At 43.8% G+C, this 18,699-nt stretch overlaps 1 protein-coding gene across 3 annotated transcripts in view; it reads right to left on the bottom strand.

Annotated features, from left to right (window-relative positions):
- Positions 1-18,699, bottom strand: part of MAP7D2 (MAP7 domain containing 2) — a 110,771-nt gene that overhangs the window by 42,763 nt on the left and 49,309 nt on the right. Inside the window, exons 3-8 of one of the 3 annotated variants that reach the window (XM_059680481.1) lie at positions 18,422-18,585; positions 11,014-11,212; positions 10,108-10,203; positions 7,664-7,774; positions 4,825-4,947; positions 1,120-1,250 (exon numbers count right to left, since the gene is read on the bottom strand). In XM_059680481.1, the coding sequence (XP_059536464.1) occupies positions 1,120-1,250; positions 4,825-4,947; positions 7,664-7,774; positions 10,108-10,203; positions 11,014-11,212; positions 18,422-18,585 (824 nt within the window). Of the gene's footprint in view, positions 1-1,119; positions 1,251-4,824; positions 4,948-7,663; positions 7,775-10,038; positions 10,204-11,013; positions 11,213-18,421; positions 18,586-18,699 lie in introns of all 3 variants that reach the window. The other 2 variants (XM_059680480.1, XM_059680482.1) reach the window with 2 other exon arrangements.

Here is an 18,699-nt window from a genome sequence, read left to right as displayed (position 1 = left end):
TGTGATACATAAACGCTCTGTCTCTCAGATCTCTTGCTCTGGGAGAGGCCAACTGCCTTGTCATTTGGACACTCAAGTGGCTCTATGGCGAGGTCCCCATCATAAGGAACTGAGGCCTCCAGCCAACAGCCATGTGATTGAGCCAGCCTTGAAGAGCCCCAGCCAAGCTTTCAGATGACTGCAGCCCTGCACGCCATCCTGAGCACACCCTCAGGAGAGACCCTGAACTAGAAGCGCCCAGCTAAGCCACCCTCAATTTCTGACCCAAAGAACCAGTGAGGTAATAAACATTTGTTTGAAGCTGCTAAAGATTTGGTATAATTTGTTACTTTCCTTCTGAGAGTCTGGAATCTGAGTATGTGCCTGGCAGGGGGTGCCTACATGACCAGCTCCCAATAAAACTAACAGTGACAACAAACAAAAGTAGTGTAGTATGTATAATTTCTAAATAAATATACCTAATTGGCAGTTCCTGCTCAACATGTGTTTTGCTGATGGTGTCAGTATGACAAGAAAAATATTTAAAGGCGCCCTAGCTAGTTTTGCTCAGTGGATAGAGCGTTGGTCTGCAGACTGAAGGGTCCTGGATTCGACCCTGGTCAAGGGCATATGCCCGAGTTGATGGCTCCATCCCCAGTAGGGGGCGTGCAAGAGGCAGCCGACCAATGATTCTCATCACTGATGTTTCTATCTCTCTTTCTCCCTTCCTCTCCGAAATCAATAAAAATATAAAAATTTAAAAAAATATTTAAAGGTCACTGTTATTAATGATGGCTGGCCTAGAACCTCAGTTCCGGTTGCCTGTAGAGGCAAGACTGGCCCAGATTCAGACACCCTTAAAGAAGCAGAGAGAGGACACTCAGAACATTCTTTCTGACTCCTAGCCTCTGGAGGGCAGGCTGGAAGGAGGATGAGGTCTTTAGGAATTTGCTCCAAGGCACTAAGATTTAGGAGGGTCCAAAAAGTTAAATGCTTTTCAAAGGTTGGGTGAAATTTTAGGCCAAATCTGAACCTTGAGCAGTCCCTGGACATTGACAGATAAGCCCAAGTCAAGCGCAGGGAGGAATGGCACTGTCAGTTCAATGGGTCCCGAGGGTGAGCATGTGAGTGTGTACATACCCAGGAGACCTCCGGTCCTATAGGGTTTCCTTTTCCAGCTTTGACTCGGCTAGATGTGGATGAGGACTTCTTCTTTGTGATGGTTCGAGTTGGCGAAGACTTGTAGGAATGTTGAGCAGGGCTGCCGGTAGCTATAGGGGGGCAGATGTTAAAGACTAGAGTGTTACAGCAGAACAGCCAGAGAGACCACAGCATAGATGGAAAGGGTAGGGTGAGCAAGGAGTTGGGAATAACACACTTGTTAAAACGTGACACACAGGCAATGCCATCTAAAAATCCCACCACGCTTTTTCTCATGTGCACAGAAGGGATTGTATCATTGCGGTCGGATCACGAGACTTCTCACTTCATATTACACAGTGTTGTACAAAGTATCATACTTTAAAAAGATATTAGCTTATAAGAACATATACTAAATAACTTCAAAATGCAATGGGTGTTTAATTTTAAAGCGTGCCTTTAACATTTATGTAAAATGTTCGTTGTACTCATTCAATAGAAACTTATCTGGCCACTGGCTCAAGCTAGAAATGAAACTACTGGTCCGCAATGTGGTAAAAGACTCCCACAGTCAGAGTTCAAGAGTCCAGTTCAGCCCTAGCTGGTTTGGCTCATTGGGTCCCAGGTTCAATTCCGGTCAAGAGCACATGCCCAGGTTGTGGGCTCGATCCCCTGTAGGGAGCGTGCAGAAGGCAGCTGATCAATGAATCTCTCTCATCATTGATGTTTCTCTCTCTCTCTCTCTCCCCCTTCTTCTTTGAAATCAATAAAAATATATTTTAAAAAAAGAGCCTGTGTAATTTTGTTAACCAGTGTCACCCCAATGAATTCAATAAAAAGGGGGAAAAAAGAATCCAGTTAATTTCAGGAGTTCAAAATCTGGGCTTTGCAGCCAGACAGACTGAACAGTCACCTAATAGCTGGATCATGTTGGGCAGTTTGCTTAACCTCTCTAAACATCAACTTCCTTGTGTAGAAAGAGTTAACATAGTAGGCCCGACTACTGTCTTTGCACATAACTGCTTACAGCGTTGGGCCTTGGTCAGCATCTGTGAACTCAGATTCCAGGAGCGTTCTCAGCACTAAGCAAAGCATAGCTCACTGCACCTAAGCTATTTGTACAAACACCATGATTTCTGCTTTCCTTCTAAGAGTCTGGAATCTGGGCATGTGTCTTCCAGGGGGTACCTACGTGACCAGCTCCCAATAAAAACCCAAGGCACTGAGTTTCTAATGTGCTTTCCTGGTAGGCAACATTTCACACATGTCACAACTCATTGCTGGGAGAACGTGACCTGTGTCACTATCCTGGAAGAGGATGCTGGAAGCTCGTACCTAGTCTTCCCCAGAGTAAGTCATAGCAATGAGTCCTCCTAGACCAGTGATGGTGAACCTATGACACGCGTGTCAGAGGTGACACGCGAACTCATATTTTTGGTTGATTTTTCTTTGTTAAATGGCATTTAAATATATAAAATAAATATCAAAAATATAAATCTTTGTTTTACTATGGTTGCAAATATCAAAAAAATTTTATATGTCACACGGCACCAGAATTTAGTTAGGGTTTTTCAAAATGCCGACACGCCGAGCTCAAAAGGTTCGCCATCACTGTCCTAGACCAAGGGTGGGGAACTTTTTTTCTGTCAAGGGCCATTTGGATATTTATAACATCATTCATGGGCTATGGATTATCAACTTAAAAATTAGCCTGCTATATTTGGTCAAACATTTCATTAACTCACCCCTAATGCCTTGGCAGGGCCAGAACCAATGATTTCACGGGCTGACGTTCCCCACCCCTGTCCTAGAGAGTCACTAACGCTGGGAGGAGTCTTGGGGACCTCGTGACACATCTCTCTTCCCAAAGTTGAAATACTTCCTGCTTCCCAGGAATTTTTTATTTGTTTGAGACATAATTCACATATCATAAAAATTCGCCTTTTTAATATTTTGTGTTTCTAGCATATTCACAAGGTTGTGTAACCATAACTGCAGTCTAATTCCAGGACATTTTCAGCACCCCCAAAGGAACCCTTGTACCCATAAAGCATTCATTCCCCTCCCCACTCCCCCATTCCCTATCAACTGCTAATTTACTATCTCTTTGGATTTGCCTATTCTGCACATTTCACATAAATGGAAACATACAATTGTGGCATTTTGTGTCTGGCTTCTTTGACTGAACATGTTTTCAAGGTTCATCATGTAGCATAAATCAGGAATTCATTCCTTTTTATAGGTGAATAATATTCCACTTTATGGAGATATCACAATTTTATTTATCGATTCATCTGGTGATGAACGTTTGGGTTTTTTATACTTTGTGGTAATAATGAAAAATGCTGCTAAGAACACTTGTGTACAAATTTTGATATGAACATATGTTTTCAATTTCCTTGGCTACATACCTAAGAGTGGAATTGTTGGGCCATATGGTAACTCTGTGTTTAACTGTTTGAGGAACTTGGCCACACAGTTTTCATTCCCACCAGCAATGCATAAAGCTTACAATTTCTCCACATCCTCACCAACACTTCTTTTCCTTTTTTGCTTTGAATTTTAACCATCCTAGTAAAATGTGAAGTAGTAGCTCATTGTGATTTTTATTAGCATCTCCCTAATGACTAATTATGTTGAGCATATGTCGTGCTTATTGGCCATTCATATATCATCTTTGCAGAAACAGCACTGCTCAGAAACAGCTAGAACTAGGTAGAGAGTTATATGTCATTTACATGTCATCTCACTGATTACACTATCTTGGGAACTAAGACCAGACCTACCCTAATGTAGACAGCGTGGTTCATGGGCAAACAGAAGATGCCAGTCCTGATTAATATTGCCATGATGATTTGACCCACTTTGGTCAAAGAAGGGCTTTGATGGCATGGCCCAGTGTTTCTCAGACTATAGTATGTAGGTCTGGTGGGTCCTGGAGTTTGTTTTCCTAACAAGCTCCCAGGTGATACCGATGCTGCAGGTCCATGGACCAGGGCTTGAGTAATGAGGCTCTAGACATGTGTTAAACTCTCTTACTGTGCCAATCTCATTTAATCCTCATGGCAATTTAAAATAACTGCATTTTATAGATGAGGAAACTAAGGCTTAGAGAGATTAACTTATCCAAAGTGGTAAGAAACAATAAGTGGTAGAGTTTATAAACCCCAAAGACTGGTTTAAAGGCTACTCTGCCAAACCATCTCTTTAAATTAAAAAGTCTAACCTCAAAAAAATAAGTCTAGCCTGGCTGGCATGGTTCAGCGGTTGAGCATTGACTTAAGAAGTAGGAGGTCACGGTTCGATTACCAGTCAGGCCACATGCCCGGGTTGTGGGCTTGATCCCCAACAGGGGGCATGCAGGAGGCAGTGGATTAATGTTTCTCTCTCATCATTGATGTTTCTATCTCTCTCACCCTCTCCCTTCCTCTCTGAAATCAATAAAGATATATTTTAGAAAAAAGTCTAACTCCCATTAACTCATGAAATAGAGTTTTTTCCTAATCCACATGCCTTCAATGACAAAATTATTTACTTACCTTTGTGACACTTAAAAAACACATAGCAATAGCAAAACACTGGTGGGCAGACATTTCCCAAAGCCAGTAAAAGCGAAGCAAAATACAAAAAATCAGGAATAACTTATAGGCTAACCAACACCATTTCTGGCATTTTCCTTAGTGTCACCAGCTTGGCCTCTTTTACCTGAGCCACCGAACTGCTTAGTGAATGGGACTGCACTTTTACTCCTGGATAAAGCAGGCTGTGTGGGCGCCGACAGACGCCTAACGCCTAAGTTTTCCTGGAAAGTAACTCGCATGCCAGGAGCTGAGGAATGGAATCAAATAAAAAATGTAAAAAGCAACATTCAAACAAAACAAAACAAATGTTTAAAACAGCACAGTGAATGATGCAAATTAACTTTTGGGTGGTAGGACTAAGTGGAAAATAAAAATATTCTGGCACAGGATGGCTTCAGAGTTCATCATAGTAAAATAAAACAAATGATGTATCATTTAGAGTATGAAAGAGTGCATTAATTCTCTTGGGGTGCCAAAATTCATTCAATATGCCATTACAGTATTACCTGTATCACTCACTCTAAGAGAGTTAGCCCATCTCTATAATATGGACTCAAGAAACCATTTACTCACCAAGTAGACCTAACATTGAAAAAAAGATTACTTCTACAAAACACTTGTTTTAGGTCCTCTGTAAAGAAATATTTCATAAGACACTGATTTTGTTCATGTGTAAATATGCATCCTTTCATACTTTTTCCATATAAATAAGGGCAAAATTGAATAAGCACGAAAATAAAAATAGCCATCTGATTATCAGCTGTAATGGAAGTAATAATATTCACAATCCAAAATTCAGGGACTTAAATATCATTCTGATGGTTTTGGAACGTAGTATAAGGTAATGGATTAACTTTTTCATTACAGTCAAACCCCGTTTGTCAGATGTCTCCCATCTCAAACAATTTGGTTTCTCACCAAGTTGTTCACAGAAAAAATGTCCTGGTTGTCAAACCAAACTTCTGTTTTTTGATCTGACAACCCTTTCATGCTGATACATCAGCATGACAAAAAGCTTCTCTCAGGCAACAAACAAAAGAGAAAATGCTTTTGTTGCTAGGGAAGCCAACATTAGCATAATTTTAAAACATAAAGAGGCCATCAAGAATGCTAACGTTGCTAAGGGTATGAAAGAAGCAATGAGCATAGGCAATGGAAGAGGTAGAAATACTGTTGCTGATTTGGATAAATGAGAAGCAGTTAGCCAGTGACAGCATTTTGGAGGCAGTGATATGTGAACAAGCAAAGATGCTGCATGCTGCCCTCAGAGACATCCCTGGACCAAATGCTAAAAGTGATTCATTTAAGGCCGGTGGGGGGTGGTTCAACAAATTTAAGAAAAAAAGGTGTTTATTAATAGATTAAACAGCATGTTAGACATGTACTATATATAAGAAAGGTTAAAATGGAATCATTTGGGAGTCTGGAACAGATTAATTGTATTTACATTATTCTTAATGGGAAAGAATGATTCCGTTTTTTAACGAATCGCTTCTTGAACAGCCTTCCGAAACGAATTAAGTTCGAGAACCGAGATTCCACTGTACTTTGTATTCTTTGGGTACCCAGTAGCCAGTAAATGGTTGGGGAATTAAAATGTTCAATTCATAATTAGCAAGTAGATAATTTAGCTGCTAATCTTTATATACTAATCAATGCAAATATGAATTTAACATCAATTGGTAGCCACGTGAATTCATGAAAGCATATGAAATACACAAATAGGATAGCATTATGGATTTAAAAGCATGTAGATGTTTTCTCATCCAGCTCTTAATCAATCCCAGGTTTCCAGTGCTTACCCATGAACTACATTAGAGACCAGCCACACTGACATTTATGGGTCTCTGACACACAGGACAGGCCACTGTGCTCGAGGTGCAAGGCCAATGCCATCAAAAAATAACTAGGAAGATGCACTCGCTTCTTCAAAGTCACAAACATCCTTCTGCTGGCCCTTTGGTGATGACTTGATGTGTTAAGTACCCCACTGGCACCTGACACTTCTTTAGTGAGGCTTTAAGATACACATTCGATGCATGGGCAGCTTCCACCTTCCGTAACCTGCATGTTCTGAAAGGTCTCAGTTCAGACTTTTATCGACTTCTCTGAGCCTCCATTGGAACTCGGGTAGCTTTAAATCTCCTTCAGATTCTGACACTGGCACGTATCCTATACATATCATCTCCTACCTCAAAGCAGAGTACTGAAAAGGGCCGCCCATCATTTTCCCCTTTAAAGGCTCCATATTAATTCTGAACTGTTTGGGCAGGCCCCCAAAGCACAGGCAGTAACACATCTGAGTCTCCCACGTACCTCTGACTCATCAATTCTGCCATTTCTGGCTAATCACCTACATCACACCAATAGCTGGATAGTTACTTTTTTTTAACAGTCATATCTGCCCACTGGCCAATTAATTTTGGGGGAGGATAACCCCTGCATGCACTGTGGAAGATGGAACAGTCTCTTTAAGGCAGGGAGGACGGCAGTAATTCTGTCTCTATATAACCACAACCTGGCTGCAAAGGGTGTTGCCACTTTTGTGGCCCTCACATTCAGGCCACAAGACTAGGATAATGGCAGTGTTTGCAGAAGGCATAAGAGGGGCTCTCACTCCCCTGGCCGGCATGGCTCAGTGGTTGAGTGTTGACCCATGAACCAAGAGGTCAAGGTTTGATTCCTGGTCAGGGCACAGGCCCGGATTGCGGGCTCAATCCACAGTGTGAGGTGTGCAGGAGGCAGCAGATCAATGATTCTCTCTCATTATTGATGTTTCCCCCCCCTCTCTCCCTCCCTCCCTCCCTCCCTCTCTCCCTCCCTCTCACTTCCTTCTTCTCCGAAGTAAATAAAAATATTTAAAAGTTTTTTTAGAACAAAAGAGGGGCTCTCACGAAGACTGACATTAAGACACACACACTAGAAAGAACAAAACTGGATATCAGATCTCCACGTTCACTTGCCTCGCTCTGGAGAATAAGATATTGCTGCGGAGGATGAAGACAGCCGCTTACTCATAGGAGGCTCCATCTTCTTTGGTAAATTCATACTTGATGTGGAAATTTTCTCATATGCTACAGAGAAACACAGTAAAGACATTAGTACATACACCACTGTAGACTGAGAAACACACACCCCAGCATTCTTCCCATCCTAATCCACATGCCTTCGAAGCCACTGTGACACAGCACACTGCTTCTAACATCCTCCTATCTACCACTGTAGCCCAGCTGCAGATGCCCTGGCCACAGCAGCCTTCGGTCTGAAGCAAGATCTTCTCTTCTACTTCTCGACTCTGTTCTTCTCTTTGATTTCATCCAACCTCACTCAACTGTCCAACTAAAGCTATGCTAATCCCACCAGCAAATCACTTATTTCCTTGTGTCCAGGGGCTTTTAGTCAGTATATTCAGACCACATGAAAACACCACCAATCTGGATCCAGAGATAAATCAGCACCAGAAAATGTTCTATGGCCTGACTGGGTGCATGAGCAGGAACTGGACTTTTTCTGAAGGCTGTCTACAGCTCAGGTTGGACAGAGAAGTCATTTGTAAGGCAAGGAGCTCTAGTTAAAGCAGAATAAGCTTCAGTTGATTTCTTCCTCTTATCAAGAGATGGGGTCACAATGGCCTTTTCTCAAATGTTATGATAGTTTATGGTTAGAATGTTAACATATGGTCCCAGGTTTGGTGTTCTTAATTTTAGAGTAGTTTCTAAATGAACCCATTACAGTAAATGAAGCAGTATGGATGGTGCCCTGCCAAGCCATATCGGAACCCAAGGCAACAGGGAAGATGTATTTCTTAGCTTGAAAGGAAGCAAACTCACCAATAAGATTTTCAAAATCTACCCCTCTCCTCATGTTTTCAAATGAGAGAAATTCCATGTTTGATATTTCTTCTGACTAAGAGATGATCTTAAAACATTTGAAAGCCCTAGCTGGTTTGGCTCAGTGGATAGAGCATCAGCCTAAGCACTGAAGGGTCACAGGTCCAATTCAGGTCAAGGGCACGTACCTCAGTTATAGGCTCAATCCCCAACCCTGGTTAGGGTGCATCCAGAAAGTAACCAATTAATGTTTTTCTCTCTCTGTCTCTCCCCCTCCCTTCCACTCTCTTTAGAAATCAATGGAAAATGTCTCTTGGTGAGGATTAACAAACGAAAAAGAAAAAAAAAATTTCATTGACTTAAGCTGAAGTCAAATTACAATAAATTCTTGTTTTGGTATAAATAAAATATTAAAACTTACAATTCTGGGAGTTTTAAATCTTAAAATTCTGTGAGTTTTCAATTTTTCAGTATTTTGGCAACTACTTTAATGTTCTGAAAAATAATTAACTATTGGAAATTACATGAAGTCATGTACATAGATAGGGGTACACATTTCCTCCTTTGCCTCAGGCTCCAACATGGTTCTGCATGACAATGGTCTTTAGGAATTCGATATTTTGTTCATCATGAATTGTTCTGCATTAATTTTGATTAAAATATTATTTGATCTTGATATTGTGTGCCCGAGTTGAGTACACTTGCCTCACCCTGGCCGGGACCCTGGGTGCGATTCCCAAGGGGTAGTGATCAAGTCCACCTGCCCCTCTTTATCAAGGGAAGGCCAGGGCCCACACTACGGTTCCCTCAGCCCATGCAGCAAAACCTCTGCTACTCAGTAACACTAAGAAAGATTATTCTTCAGAAAAGGGATGTTGGAAAGCAAGGATATTTACACTTACTGCTATAAACTGACCTTGTGCATGGCTAGTAAATAGTGCGTCCCTTTTACCTTGTTTTTTCTTTGCAAGCCAAAGATGGGTTGAATTTCTAAAGTCATTATTAAATGGGAGCAAAGTTTTGCTAATTCTATTCTTGATCTAGACCCTAGGAAGTTCCAAGCCTGTATCGAAAGCAGACAGCCTATCAGAGAAGTGAAGTCAAGAACCGAGCCCATTGATTGCCTTGCTTGGATCCCCAGTGTTAGTGCTTAGGAACTCCCTGCCACTCCCTCTCAATACCTCTCCAGAAATCCATCACATTAACAACACCCGGAACTCCGTGATTAAGCAGAAGTGACTGAAACACAATACTACTTAATGCCCAAAGCGATGATTAATGAGAGGGTGAAAGATCTGAACACACAAACGTCAAACACTGACAAGATTTTCAAAGCAGAAGTTAGTGAGCTAAGGATGATGACATGTCTCCAGGGCAGGAGGATGTAAGGCATGTACAGCTCTACGATGACAGAAACATAGAAATATGAGCATGTCATTCACATCGCTAGAAAAAATGTTCTAAGGGGTAAGACTAAGAAATCATTTGTAAAAGTGCTTCAGACACACATGGTAATGGAGGATGATGATCAGTACAGTCATCACAAAATGCCATGGCATGGTGATGCTCGGATATACCATTGGTGGACTCGGAGGCAGCAGGGGTCTCTGGATCCGGAGGAGGGGTGCTGGCCGCTAAACCTAGAGGAGGGGGTGGAGTATTTTCTGATTCACCTACACAGCAAAAAATCAGAGCAAAGAGAGATAAAGGAAAAGTCCCACTTTCTGGTTGACTTAGTTCCTACTTAGGAAACTAGAAAAAGTAACTGAAATGGGCTGACTTCTCATAAACAGAAAAACAAAGTATATTCACTGATAAGAGGTTAAATGCACAATTCAACAAAGACGAGAAACTGTAATATAAATGGAAACCCATCTGCTTTCAGGAAGAGCTATTCCACACATCCTATCCTGTGGAATAGGATGACAAGAAATAAGACACTGAAGGGGGAAAGCCATCCAGGCTAGTAACAATCCATACAGTAAATTAAAGATCTGAACCTTTAAAATGAGTATGAACTGGATAATGAAATAAGTCATCTTGAAACAAAATAGAAAGAGCAATAAGAATTAATAATGAGGAGAGGAAACCCCTCTCCTGCTTTTTAGAGGGTAACTGCTGCTCGGCCTTTGTGGGTTGCGCTGCAGCAGTGACTTAGCCTACTGCCACTGACGTTCCCAGAAATCAGATTGTCTCAATGCTTGCCGGGTGGATCCAGTTAAGCAGGCTCTGCATTCACGTTCTTTGCTTTTCTTTTGCTTTACCTCATAGCCCAGTTATTGTACCAACTGCTGCCTGCTACAAAAGAATGCAGATCCCCTTCACGAGAAACACATACATAGGAAACTTGGCAGTTTGAAACATCACATCTGGAAAAGGTATCTGCAGATTGGTACCAAGCATCCCCCAGCCCCCTGCAGGCTGTGCCCACAATCTCCCACCTGCCCTGGGGCCCTGCAAAGCAGGGACAGTACTAAACTCACCTTCACGTCCTCCAGCCCTGACGACGACTGCTGGGGACGTTCCTCCCCAGGCTGCTGGCAAGGCTCCTCCCCAGGCTGCTGGCGGGGCTCCTCCCCAGGCTGCTGGAGTTGCTGAAGCTCCTCCCCATGAGCACCTCTTCTTGAGCTCCAGCTGCCTTGAGCGCTCCAGGGACCGGCGCAGCATAGCCTCCAGCCGCTCCTGCCCAGGTTGCGTAAGGGAGAGCAAAATTAACACCAGCCTCAATGCTGGGATGAGTCACCAAATGGGGATCTGTGCTCAGCATCCAAAACCCACACACAAGTGCTCTCTGCTGCACAGTGCCTTCTTGGTGGGTGGAGAGTAAACAATGCGGCTGGTGTGATCCCAGACCCAACACCTCATTCCTAGGACAGGCTGTGCAGCCAGGCCTTGATTTGTTTGTTTGTTTTTGTTTTTTAAAAATATACTTTATTGATTTTTTACAGAGAGGAAGGGAGAGGGATAGGGAGTAAGAAACATCGATGAGAGAGAAACATCATGAGAGAGAAACATCGACCAGCTGCTTCCTGCATACCTCCCACTGGGGATGTGCCCGCAACCAAGGTACATGCCCTTGACGGGAATCAAACCTGGGACCCTTCAGTCCGCAGGCGGATGCTCCATCCACTGAGCCAAACCGGCTAGGGCTTGATTTGTTTAAGAATAATGCTAGACACGCATTAACTCCTTGAGGCCTGTCTCAAGCCTGTTTTGTCCCACCTACTATGCTCTAGACCAGGGGTGGGCAAACTTTTTGACTCGAGGGCCACAGTGGGTTCTTAAATTGGACCCGAGGGCCGGAACAAAAGCATGGATGGAGTGTTTGTGTGAACTAATATAAATTCAAAGTAAACATATCATTACATAAAAGGGTATGGTCTTTTTTTAGTTTTATTCATTTCAAACGGGCCAGATCCGGCCCGCGGGCCATAGTTTGCCCACGGCTGCTCTAGACCCAACCAAATGCTCTCTAGTTGAAATGCATAAAGCAGTCTGATTTGAGAACATTTCAATTAAAATATAATTTAAATGTTATAGCCTTAAGCCTAACTTTTTTAGGGTGCTACATGACTGTGAGGTTTATTTTGTAAAGCCCTGTTTTCATCTTAGAATTTCTTAAAGGGGGATTAACTGTTTTCTAAATTATAACACTTTTCTGCTCTATAGTTTTCTGGGGATAATGCTACATATTTCAAAATAAAGAGAGACAAATGTAGGGGAGCTTCTAGCCACAAAATAAAGCATCTGTGCCTTCTCAGAGATGGATGGGAAAAAGGGAGAGAGAATTCAACAGTTTTTTAGCCAGAAGAGAAAAGCATCCAGGCTTCTAACAGAGCATTTATCAAAAGCACTCTCCTCTATTAACCCAATTGTCACTTTCATAAGGTTGGGCCTGACTGCTGGCAAGTATTACCTTGGCATTGGAGTTCCAATTCTATACTCCTCACTGCCCCAGTGATGCTGCAAATACCAACCCTTCTCCCTGCCTCCACATGGAGAAGGCCGAAGCAAGGTAAACAGTTATGCTGAAACCCTTTGGCCCTCATAAAACCCACCATGGGATGCTCCAGGAACTGCGCTAATCTTAGCCTGACTCCAAACAAAAAGATCCTCTTTTCTCCTGGCTTAAGTAAGCAAGCCAAATTAATTTAGGGCAGCACCAACTGAGCAACCGTGACTTAAGGATTGGGAAAGGCTCCCTGATTTTACTCACTAGAAACACAGAAAAGAGGTGCCTGGACCCATCCTTGGTCTACACCAGAGGGATAAGGTGAGCATTTGCCACATCTTGGCCTCCTTTGCAGAATTGCTCTCTGAACAACACTTTGCTAAGAGACAGCCTCTCCAGGGACCTGAGAGCTGAAAGGCGAGTTTTTTCCTCCTGTAAATCTCAGATTTGAATTTGCTCTACTTTTTGGCTGAGATTCCACAATCATGAGTGTGCATTTTCTGGCAGAGTCCTGTCCTCATGACCTGGGGGAGGGGGGGGTCCATGAAATTGTGACAGCCAACCCCCAGGGTCTGTCTGAGAAAAGCTGGGGGCATTGAGGGACTTAACATCTTGACTATTTGATGCTTGAGGTATGATTGCTCAAGACTGGGGCTGAATAGTATTTCATTGCATGGATTTAACATATTTAATCAATGACCTAACTTAAGTGCTGAAACCTTGTACCACAGAGTAAATTTAGTATTTAGTGGGTAATGGGAGATTTCCTACATGCCAGGACCTCACAAGGTAGCCTCACATCTAATAGGCCAATGAGAAGAAAGAACACTAACACTTCAGGCCCACCTTACCACCAAACAGCTATCTAGGGGCATAATTAGAAGGGAGTGATCACCCAAAGCCAGACCTACTCATTGACTGTTCAGTTACCTTTAGAAAAAAATATCTCTCCATCTACCCTCAATCCACCGAGGGGCTCCAAATTCCACCATTAGAGATTCATTCCTTTGAACTGTTTGTAGGCTTATGAAAATGAAGCTATCCCTGAAAGATGACACAATCACTTTGTGTCACCCACTTTTGGAGAGATGATGAAAAATAGATAGTAACCAAGCTCTATGTTAAGGGGATTTATAGAAGCCAAAGTTGTCAGAATGGGATGACTCAAACATCAAAAAAACAAACAAAAAAAACCAAAAAAAAACCAAATTGGTGCACTTCACTTTTCTTAAAGGTTAGTTTACATAGGTCAGTATTACTCAGTATGTATCTTTCTGTTCCATCATGTGATGGAATGGAAAGAATCCTAGATTTAGAGTCAGGAGATATGGATTCCAATTCCACCTCTGCCTGCTACTTTTAGCCCTGTCACCTTGAGTTCATTGTTTTAACATACTTGGACATCAGTTTCCTCATCTATAAAATGGGGATATTATCTATATTGACAGACCACTCAAGTCTACAAGATAATAACTAGCATAGGAAATCCTCAGCCAATGCTAACTGAATCTGAATTTAAAGAGGAGATTATCAACAGGGCAGTTTGAGCAGTGGTTCTCCAACCAGAGTGGGTCCCTCCCCCAGAGTCCCCTGCATGCTTGTTAGAATACCATGGCTGGGTCCCACCAAAGCAACTCTGGGTGGAATCTGCTGAGGATTTGCATTTCTGATGAGTCAGTCCCAGGCAATGTCAGTGCTGCTGGTCCTGGGGCTACACTTCCAGAAGCACTGGTCAGAGGACAGGCTGAGCATGAGAGAGCATTTAAGAAAGTTCCATCACAACAGAAGAACAGTATTAATAAATATTAGAGCTGCATACCGCATACCTCGACTCCTGCCAAGCTCTGGTTCTCCTGATGGTCGATAGAGGATGGGGAAAGGACAAGGCAGATTCTTGTCCCTAGAATGCCCTCTATTGGGTGGGGCTTAGTAGAAGGAAAGAGTAAGGAGACCTCATCATTGACCCCTTGAGCTCTGGCTCTAGATCTGCCTGGATGAACTAAAAGGTGAATCATGATGAAGGTGACCTGCTGACCTGGCCTAGCAGTATAAAAGGACTCAAACGAGGCACAGCCTGCGCACTGATACACAGACAGCCAACTATGGCAGGAGAGGAGGGCTGGCAGTGCCTTTTCCAGTGCTCTTACTACTTGTGATCTGGAGATGACAGGTGGACAAGCTCCCAAATGGTCTCCAGCAGAGCTCCATAGAGGGTTTTTCTCTCTACAGATGTCTACCTCTAACCAGAATGGCCATTCAGTCACCATGAGTCCACAGCAGCCAATGGGCAGCCCTTGGCTTAGTGAAGTTATGTTTAGGTTGAGTTCAGAAATGTGTCTTTCTTTTCTTTTTTTAAATACTCACCCGAGGCTATTTTTCCATTGATTTTTTAGAGAGTGGAAGAGAGAGGGAAAGACAGAGAGAAATATCAATGTGAAATAAGCACATTGATTGGTTGCCTCCTGCACATGCCCCAACCAGGGCCCAAGTTGGGGAGGAGCCTGCCCTTGACTGGAATTGAACCTGGGACCCTTCAGTCCGCAGTCTGATGCTCTATCCACTGAGCCAAACTGGCTAGGCAAAAATGTATTTTTCTTACACTCAGCCTGGTGGGTCTTGTTAGGTATTAATCAATATCACAATGATAAGTTGTGATGTGTCAAAATACCTTACAAAGATGAAGCTACTCTTTGAGAGAGGCCTTTCTTAGCATGAGGAACATGGACTTGGCTTTGCCAGGCTCCATTTTCCAGGGCCTCTGATCAGGAAGCCATCCCTCCCAAGTGGAGAATGGGTGACCACAGTGTGTTGTCAGCCCTACCCCAGGGAGGTGACAAGGCTTGCTCCAGAAGCTCCATCCTTGGAGCATGAGAGGGTTGGAGGAACCTGCCTTGAGGAAAAGGCAGCCTCCAATGGACAATGGACAGCCCATTCCCCAGGACAGGCCTGGCCAGCCTCCAGTCCTCCTGACCTTCAAGACCCCTGGGAGCCAGGCTGTCTATGGTGCTCACTTCTCTACTGGCAGACAGAGGCCCCCTGGCTGAGTCTGGGGCTCACCCATACAGATGTGAAAACTCACCAAGAGCCCTAGCTAGTGTTGCTCAGTGGATAGAGTGTCAGCCTGTGGACTGAAGGGTCCCAGGTTCGATTTTGGCCAAGGGCACATGCCCGGGTTGCGGGCTTGATCCCCAGCAGGGGGCATGCAGGAGGCAGCCAATCAATGATTCTCTCATCATTGATGTTTCTATCTCTCTCTACCTCTTCCTTCTCTGAAATCAATAAATACATTAAAAAAAAAAAGTCACCAAGAGCAACATCATGGCAACCGGTCATGGAGCCAGGACAAGACTGGGGGGAGAGGTGGGAAGTCATGGGATATTTTTAAAAATATATTTTATTGATTTTTTACAGAGAGGAAGGGAGAGGGATAGAAGTTAGAAACATCGATGACAGAGAAACATTGATCAGCTGCTTCCCGCAACCAAGGTACATGCCCTTGACCGGAATCAAACCCGGGACCCTTCAGTCTGCAGGCCGATGCTCTATCCACTGAGCCAAACCACTTAGGGCGAGTCATGGGATTTTTATGAGCTCCTAATATCACACCCACAGAGGCAGGACTTGGTGGGCAACCCAAACACTTTCTAATGAGATAGAGAAGCCAAATGGGCTGCAGGGGAATGAAGCCCTGCAGAGGCTTCTCCCTAGTTGACAGAGGCAGAGCCGGACAAAAAAAACTGAAATCTGCCCCTGGAAAGAAAAAGGAGAATCTCCACAGCTGTGTGCCAAGAGGCAGCAGCCCTCCCAAAGATCTCCAGGGACCCATGGGGCTGTGTGCAGAGGGTTTCCTTAGGAGAGGAGCTCCCGCCATCTAGACTTACCCATTCTCCCCAAAGATCACCCAGGCGAATCCCAATCAGGCCTCTGCACAGGCAGAGCCAAAGCCAACATGGCTAGCAGGCCAGCCTGCATGTGGATAATCCCTAGGCTCCACCAGGCTTGCCCGGCGCCCTAAGGGCTGGAGCAGGTGGCAGAGGGAGGCTGCCGCTTCCCTGCCTCTGCCTCGCTAGGTTGCTACACAACCACAGGAAGCCCAACTCTCGGCCTCGCCCTGCGGTGTCTGGGGAGAAGGAAGCCATCACCATGTTAGGGATAAAAGGGAGCACACAAAGCAAATAAAAAATTAGTCGGCTGCACAACCACTAAAGATTCAGCTGCATCAGGACCAACCATCTGGCATGACATTCCCTCATCTGCAAGAGCGAGGAGTCTGAGAGCTTGATTTCAGGTAGGCTGAAGTCGCTGAAGGGAAGCAAACATTTCTGAGCATTACTCTGTGCTAGGTGCTTTGCTGGGCACTTGCACAAATGTCACTTCCTTTAATTCCCATGACCACCTCTGTTTTGTGCTAAGAAGACTGAGTTAGAGGGCTATGAGAGGCCAGGGCTGGGGTTTACATCAGGAGCAGATGAAGCCACACAGTGGTCAGGCTGCAGCCAGCAGCAGGGAACCATGGCTAAGGCCCTGGCTTAGACCTTCATTTACTAAGAGGAACAAAGAAATTGCCAGGTAAACAAGTGTTCTGTGGGCAAAGATGAATGTAATTGTGTGTGTGCGCATATGTTGGTGTTTTTTAAATTAAAAAAAAGAGGAAAGGGTAAAGATATATCATGATAAACCATTCATACATTTAAAAAATACCGAATTTGCCTGGCCAGCGTGGCTCAGTGGTTGAGCATAGACTTATGAACCACAATTCAATCCCCAGTCAGGGCACATGCCCAGGTTGCGGGCTCAATCCCCAGTGTAGGGCGTGCAGGAGGCAGCAGATCAATGATTCTCTCTCATCACTGATGTTTCTATCTCTTTCTCCCTCTCCATTCCTCTCTGAAATCAATAAAAATATATATTTTTAAAAATACTGAATTTATAGGAAATTTCTGTATTTTACAGTGTTGGCAATTAACAAACCTCTATGTTGTTCATACTAAATGATGAGTCATTATACCTTATGAATAAAAGATGATCATCACCTGATACAAGGCTATGACTACATCCTTAAAATATACTTGTTAAGAAAATCTACACCCCAAAAATGCTTTCCAAATACATTTTCAAAGTTTAGTAATAAAAGACTTGGTAGGGGTAATTAGATTCCATTTCTTTTTGAAAAGGTAACTAGAAAAGATGATGAAAGCAAGGAACTGCATTAAAATATACTAGCATCTTTGGATTTAAAGGCAGACAATTTGATTTTTCCAGCGGTGAATAACAGGATCAAGTTCTCTTCCACACTCACAGCCCTTCCTCAAGCCTGTAGGCTCAGACCCCCAGCAGAACCCCCAGGTCTACATCACTAGGCCCCTACCTACAGTTCCCTCTGAGTCCTAGAGTCATAGATGGTTAGGCTGTAAGAGGCCTTGGAGACTGCCAAACTCAACCACTCACTTCAGAAATAAGCCATTCAAGGCCCAGAGAGGTCAAGTGACTTGTCCAAGGTCACACAGCAAATGAACAGCTGAGTTGAATGGATAAGTCATTTTGTTCTTAGCCTAGTGCCGTGGTCAGCAAATTGCGGCTCACGAGCCACATGCGGCTCTTTGGCCCCTTGAGTGTGGCTCTTCCTAAGCCTTAGGAGTACCCTAATTAAGTTAATAACAATGTACCTACCTATATAGTTTAAGTTTAAAAAATTTGGCTCTCAAAAGAAATTTCAATCGTTGTACTATTGATATTTGGCTCTGCTGACTAATGAGTTTGCCGACCACTGCTCTAGTGCATTACTGGACTACCAGTGTGATGCTGCTGAAAGACAATATGGTGAGCCACCCAGCAGAGAGCTTAGGAGATCACGCTTGTACTGGGCAGGATGCCCTTGTGCCCTGAGCACCAAGCCCTGTGTGAGCTGCTCAGATGAGGTGGGGGTCCCAGAACTTTACCCCATCCTCCCGGAGCTTCTGCCTCCTCTTCAGTTCCACCGCAGCCCTCTTCTCGTCCTCCCTGCGCCGTTGTTCCTCTAGCTTGCGCCATCGTTCTTCCATCTGCTTTTCATATTGGAGTTTCGCCCTTTTCTGCTTCTCCAGGAACTGTTGCTCTCGCCCAGCTGGGGGAAGAAAAACAAAGAGAGGTGGCATTAGCAGCGCACTCCACACACTTTGCATTAAGACCAACAATGCGGAAGCAAGAGAGATCAAAAAAAGAGCCTAGTGGGAGCTCA

The sequence above is a fragment of the Myotis daubentonii genome, chromosome X (genome assembly GCF_963259705.1).
Source record: "Myotis daubentonii chromosome X, mMyoDau2.1, whole genome shotgun sequence".
In the NCBI taxonomy this organism is placed as follows: Eukaryota; Metazoa; Chordata; class Mammalia; order Chiroptera; family Vespertilionidae; genus Myotis; species Myotis daubentonii.
This window is presented reverse-complemented; position numbering and strand designations above follow the sequence as displayed.